The sequence below is a fragment of the Corylus avellana genome, chromosome ca6, assembly GCF_901000735.1.
Source record: "Corylus avellana chromosome ca6, CavTom2PMs-1.0".
NCBI lineage: Eukaryota > Viridiplantae > Streptophyta > Magnoliopsida > Fagales > Betulaceae > Corylus > Corylus avellana.
This window is the reverse complement of record NC_081546.1, coordinates 15,673,384-15,680,374: the sequence shown is the minus strand read 5'-3', so window position 1 is coordinate 15,680,374 and position 6,991 is coordinate 15,673,384. Positions and strand designations below refer to the sequence as shown.

Genomic DNA, 6,991 nt, shown 5'->3' with positions numbered 1-6,991 from the left:
ATCTAAACCGGCCGGGACTTTGTATGATAGATATAATTTGAATGTAACACTTAATTAATTTGTGGCAGTATGTAAATGTATATTATAATTAGTTAATTTTCTAGGTGTATGCATATATGTGCACGTGGTTGGAGTAAAATTATAATTAGTTAATGATGTTGATGAGAAAAATAATTAAATAAATTAATATTCAGTAATCATCTTGATGGATGAGCCGAATTAATAAATAAATCCAAATTAAGTTGATGGAATCCAAATTAATAAATAATTAAGAATCGTGGGAATCATGCATGGATTTCTTCTATTAAAAAAAGCCTTTTTGCATAAAAATATGAGTATAAATAGCATGAAGGTGCAATGGACAAAAATCAGTGGAGCGAGCCAATTTCTTCTTCTCTCTCAACTCTCAAATACCTACATAACTTACCCATCATTCATCAAGATCAAGATGACTAGCAGCACTGGTGTGAATGCTGGATACTGGTACTGGAAGGGTGAGTTGCAGCCGGACAGCATAGATTCCAGCCTTTTCACCCATCTTTTTACTGCCTTTGCCGATGTCAACCCTGGCACCTACAACCTCAGGTTTCCTCCCGGGTATGAGACTCAATTTCAATCCTTCGCAAAAACCGTGAAGAGCATCAACTCTGATGTTAAAGCCATTTTATCCATCGGTGGAGACACTGATCCTTCCATTTTTGCCACAATCGCTAGCGATTCTAATTACCGTAAAACATTCATAGGTTCCTCCATTGATGTAGCCAGGGATTTCAACTACGATGGCCTTAGCCTGAACTGGCTGTATCCCGATCAAACGACCAACCTTGTCACACTCCTCAAAGAGTGGCGAGCTACCCTGAACGATAAGGCGCCTAAGCTGCTTCTAACCGTTGCCGTATCTGACAACCCAGAGGATTATCCCATTCAGGATATCGAGGATATCGTAAATTCCTTGGACTGGTTCAACGTAGTGGCCTATGACTTGAAGGCCCCTGTTACCTCACCCAATTCCATTTTACCGCTTGCTCCATTTCTCAATCCATTACCCTCTGCTCTAATTCTTAGCGTGGCCCAAGTCATCGATTTTTGGATCTCTAAAGGCGTGCCGGTCAACAAATTAGTCATCGGCCTTCCATTTCATGGCCGCAGTTGGCTTCTGCAAAATGCTCATAACCACGAAATATTCTCAGATGCTAGTGGAGCTGCGACTGAAGTAAGTGACCCCATACTTTATCGACAAATCCAGGAACATATTAAAACAGAACGTGGCGTAGAAGTGATCGATCACAACTATGTCGCACAGTATTGGTATTTTGGGACAACGTGGAGTGGTTATGATGGTAAGGATATCATCTCTGATAAGGTTACATATGTCAAGCAAAATAAATTGCTTGGTTATTTTGCATGGCATGTGGACGGCGACGACTCTGACTGGGCTCTTTCAAACCAAGGTAATTATTAATTTTATTACTATATATATATATATATATATATATATATATATATTGGATAATATATTAGAAGCGGAACAAAGAGAGAGAAGAGAGAGAGAGAGCAAAAGCACACAATGGATTACATTGTATTGACTCTAATAATAATAATGAATACAGAGGCCTCTATTTATAGAAATGCAAGTAACCTAATAGATTAAGGAAAGGTAAACCTAGTAGACTAATAATACCTAAAGAAGTAAATAACAAGTAATATTCTTAACATCCCCCCTCAAACTCAATGTGTAAACTTGAGTTTGGATAAACAAAAAGGGAAAGAAAAAGGAATTCGCCGAAAAAGCTGCTTGTGCCGAAACAATTGCCGAAGTAACGCCATAAAAATTGTTAGAGACCGGTGGATTCTGCCTTAATTTGAGCAATGCATTTAAGCTGGAGCTTGGTCCACTTGGTTGTAATTTTGACTTGAAGACCATATACTAGTAATGAAGTAGCTCGCTTGGTCGGCTGAGAAAAGTAGGTTCGATTAAAAGGGGCTTGTTTAGCCCGTAACCCTTGGACCGTCTCGCCTGAGCTAAAGTCTGTCCCAAAAAATTCTAACTAGTAGACCGTCTCGCCTGGTCAGCTGAGATAAGCAGGGCCGGTTGAAGAGACTAATCATGCCTGAAACCCTTGGACCGTCTCGCCTTGTCGGCTGAACTAAAGTCTGACCCATCTAACTAGTAGACCGTCTCGCCTGGCTGGCTGAGCTAAGTAGGGAGAAAAATGGCCGGTTGAAGAGGCTAATTGTGTCTGAAACCCTTGGACCGTTGAAAGGTCTGACCCAAAAAATTCTCATTAGTAATGGATCAATGGCCTAGGAGAGGCTGCAGTGACCGGTGATGGCGGCATTTGACAAGGCATAAGTGGGCCGGTTGAAAGGGCTTCTCTGGCCCGAAAACCCATGGACCTGAGGAAAGATTGGTCTGACCTGAGAGTGCCTACCGCAAGAAGAATGAACCGGATTGAACTGCGCCAAAGAAAAGGCTATGGAATCGAATTGAACAAGCATGAACCAACTTGAACCGCATAAAACAAACGCTTAAATTTGGAGAAGAATCTTGTTTTCTGTCATATAAAGATGTCAAAAGCAAAAATAGACCACAAATTTGAAATCAGGACGAAAAATTGGGTAGAAAACACTTGGTCAACTTTTCAATGGTCAAAGTCAAAGTCAACACAAAAAAGTCAAATCTGACAAGTGCTGACGTCCAGGATCGCTAACGTGGCCAATGTGTTGACATGGTGGTGAAGTTGACGTGGAAGAGATGATGACGTTGGAAGAGGTGCTGACGTGTCAGGTGTGATGACATGGCCGACAGATGACATGGCATATGCATGACGTGGCGGTAGTGCTGCATTGGCACTAATGAATCATTGCTGACGTGGCAGTGGAGCGCTAGGGCTGACGTGGCTCTCTGAGAGGATGACACGTGGCTGCAGAAAATATGAGAGATGCGCTGGCGCGTGTGGTGCACGCGCCTCAGTGGCGGCGGCACTGTGGCTCGTGGGATTCACGCACAGAGGCTTCTTCCAGCGCGTGGAGGCGCGTCCAATGTGGTATGGCAGCGTTCTTGGTGGCGATGTGATCGTTGGCACCTGATCTATGAAGCGGTGCGAAAACCGGGCTGATCCACCTCACCTGGAGGCGCGTGGAGGCACTGCAGCGGCACGTGGATTGAGAGCAGCACCTCATGGCGGCGTGTGTGGGCGCGTCAAAGTATCTTTGGCGGAGATCTCGACAGATCTAGACTCTTCTGGCCCTGATCTGTCGATTGGGGGTACTGTTGTTGTGATCAGAGCTTTGTAGAGGCCCGAAAAGGAACAAACAATTTCTTAGGGGAGTCTTGCCGGCGTGCCGAGGAACCCTTAGGATGTGCGTGGAGGCGCGTTTACTGACGGATAGAACCTTCTAGTGGCGCGTGTGAGCGCTCGGAAGCTTGGACGCTTCAGATCTCTTTGGATCTATACTTGGCGGCGTCTGAACTATAGTCGGTGGCAAAAGCGTTGAGCTCCTGCAAGGGCTGCGGCGATTTTGACACTATGGACAACAGAAATTTTGAGCGGCACGTGATGTAGGGCAACAAGACTGAAATTCATCAAAAAGAAAACACCATAAAAGACAATTATTGAAGGCCACAGAAAAGTGGCTCTGATACCATGTTAAATATATTGGATAATATATTAGAAGCAGAAGAAAGAGAGAGAAGAGAGAGAGAGAGAACAAAAGCACACAATGGACTACATTGTATTGACTCTAATAATAATAATGAATACAGATGCCTCTATTTATAGAGATGCAAGTAACCTAATAGATTAAGGAAATGTAAACCTAGTAGACTAATAATACCTAAAGAAGTAAATAACAATATATATATATATATACTTCTCGTTCTTTGGATTTCTACTCTTTCAAACCTAATTTTTACTCTTAATATATATATTGTCACAGCTTTCGAAGCATGGAAGAAATCGTGAGGCCAATCATCAGAATTCAGATATGTATGTTGTCCACAAATTAATAAGGTCAATCATCAGTCAGTACTTGTGTACGCGCGTTGTAAGACCAATTTTCAGTTGTGTTGTTTTGTTTCTTGGCCTCCATGCGTACTGTTTGGCGTTGGCGGTATCCTTAATTAATTTGTACTGCATGTTTCTTTCTGTTACTTGATCGGATGTACGCTCCATCGATCTGTTTTTTTTTTTTTTTTTTTAATAATAAAATGCCATTGTTCGATCACATTTGTTGTTTTTTCTTAATTTAAATCCATTTCAGTACTTGAAACCGTCAATAAATTAATAGGAACCTTTTTTTATGGCTAATAATATACACTTCATAATATTAATTACACTTAAGAAAGTGACAAAATATATATATTTGAAAGTGATGGATTATCCAAATTAATGGTTCTTAATTTGTAACTAACAATTCTAGTGGCACTAGCTACCTAGTCATGATAGAAGATCGAGAAGTAGTAAGAACTATAAACCTGCGCTGGCCGGAGCCAATAAATATAAAATATATGGAGGACAAATTAAGGAGATCGATATAATCCTCTGATTTTCAATTAATATTGTGCATATTATGGACAGTAATGGTGCCACATTCTTGAAAACAATGAAGAGAGAAAAAATTTTGGACCTTTTGTACGTCTCGGTGTTTGAGAGAAAAGGAATATATATTAATAGGACAGATAAACACTCTATATATCAATCATATTAAAAATAACATCTGCCTCTCATATGCTATTGTTATTTTTAATATGATTGATATATCCATGAGGTCTATACATGTACTAGCTGGCGTGGGTTCGAATCTTCGCAATAAAAAATTGCACATACACAAGCCTGATTAGTATTAGCCGCATTCGAAATCCACTAATGTCTTGATAAGGTTGAGTTAGCCTATAGCTCAATTGTTCTTGAGGAAATGCATGCAGTTTCAGCCCTCTAAGCCTCTCCTAAGCAAGCAATTTCCAGCAGGTAGTTTGATTGTAATACACTGGTAGAGATCCACAGCTGATCGCATTCCTCCTGACATTTTAATTAAGAAATAAATAAATAAAGAAGCCCACTTCTATTCAATATGTGAATTTTGACCTAATCCCTTAATTTGCTCAGTTCTCAATTTTCTCTCACAAAGTCATATTTAGTAAAATTGTGATAGTTAAGATAACTTTAATAAATATATTTTACTAGAATTATGTCGGGTTATAACCAATGGCTAAGGTTAATTTCTTGACCTATTAGTTTTGTTATTCACAAGCATGTAGACATATATGTATAGGCTCGCCTTGTGTGTATGCATATTGCTAAATTTGCCAACTCAAATTCAGTGATTATTAGTAATTTGTGTACCAATCTGACATACATGATTGATTTTAAATTTTAAATTTATAAAATAAAATATAGACAACGAAATAGATCATTTCCATTTCATTTAAACATGATGCCACTTAATTTAAAATTTTAAATGACGCGAGTCCATGTAAGTATACCATTAATTAGATGCAACAAAATAAATTACAGTCCATAAACAGCGTTATGGATGGAGTCAAGGGAGCATTAGAATGTGTTTTAAAATAGAATTTTGTTTAATAAGGATAGTTAGTTATCAATTAGGATTAAGACTAGCTAGTTTTATTTTCATATTAGCTAGTGTTGGGTTATGTTTTGGCTCATTCGGTTTGCATGTAAAGTTGGTGAAAATGAAGCATCTCAAAGTGTTCAGAAACAGACTCTAGAAGGCCATGTCCGGACCCCCAGAAGTCAGGTCCGAACCCAGTTTCAAGAGAATTCCTGTTGAAGGACCTATCCGGACCGCCAGAAGAAGGGTTCGGACACAGAAACCAGCAAGGCTATTCTAAAGAGCAGGTTTGGACCGCCAGAAGCAGGGTCCGGACCTGATTTCCAGAAACTATTATTTGATGGGGAGGTCCGGACCGCCAGAAGCTGGGTCCGGACCCCATTTCCAGAAAGCCTCAATCTTTATGAGATGTCCGGACACAAGTGTTGGAGGTCCGGACATCACTAGGTTACGCATATGTAACCCTAGCCATGTTCGGACCCCAGATTAGTCCTGTCAGGACATGGCTGTTTTATTTTGTTTTATTTTCTATTTAAACACGATTTTGCTACATTTATACGTACGTATTTTGGTGAGCAAAATCAAAGAGCTTAGAGAGAGATATTGTTTTAGCTTATTTGAGAAGGGATTAAATACCTGAAGCCAATCAGAGTTCCGGTGAAAGGAAATCGTATAGAAGAATTGTGCCAGATGTTCTGGAAATGGCTACTGCGGTAGAAGTCAAGTGGGTCGCTTGTCGTGTACAAGGAAGAGTAGATTGCAAAGGTTTTGTAATTCTTCTTGTATTCCTTATTCTTCTTATAATGGATTGATTTCCTAAGTTTGGCTGCCCCGGAGAGGTTTTTCATTTAGAGAGTTCTCTAAATGGTTTCTTCTTCGTAATCAAATATCTGTGTTTTTGTTTTTCATTACATATCTGAATTAGGTTGATTATTAATTGTTAGGTCAGATCTTATTCTGCTTAATATTTATGAATCACCTAGACATTTGAATAGGTGTTGTTTGGAATCGTTTTAGAATTTTCAGCTAGGTTTATCGGTAGTTGGGTATATATTTTATATATGATTTTATTGTATTTTTTTGTCTCCCTGCATATTAATTGGCCGGTCGATCTATCCTCAAACTTATCCAAACTGGGACTTTTTATGATATTTGGATCTAACCAAAAGAAGAGACAATAACGTACACCACTTTCTGGCTGTATGTATCCATGTGCACGTGCTTGGTTGGAGTATTATAATTAGTTAATCATCTTCAGCCTAATTAACTTGATGTAATCCAAACTAATTAATTAACAAAACGTGTCAATATTCATTAATAACTTTTTTTTAAAAAAAAAAACAAAACCCAACATCGATCGATCGTCCCAGTTTTGGGCTACACGAGATTGGAGTAATTATATTATAATGAAAAGCAT

General features: G+C 39.2%; 1 protein-coding gene across 1 annotated transcript; it reads left to right on the top strand.

The window, feature by feature from the left end:
- Positions 1-448: 448 nt before the first annotated feature.
- Positions 449-1,462, top strand: LOC132185241 (class V chitinase-like). Its single transcript, XM_059599041.1, has one exon. The coding sequence runs from the start codon at positions 449-451 to the stop codon at positions 1,460-1,462; it is 1,014 nt and encodes a 337-aa protein (XP_059455024.1).
- The last annotated feature ends 5,529 nt before the right edge of the window (positions 1,463-6,991 follow it).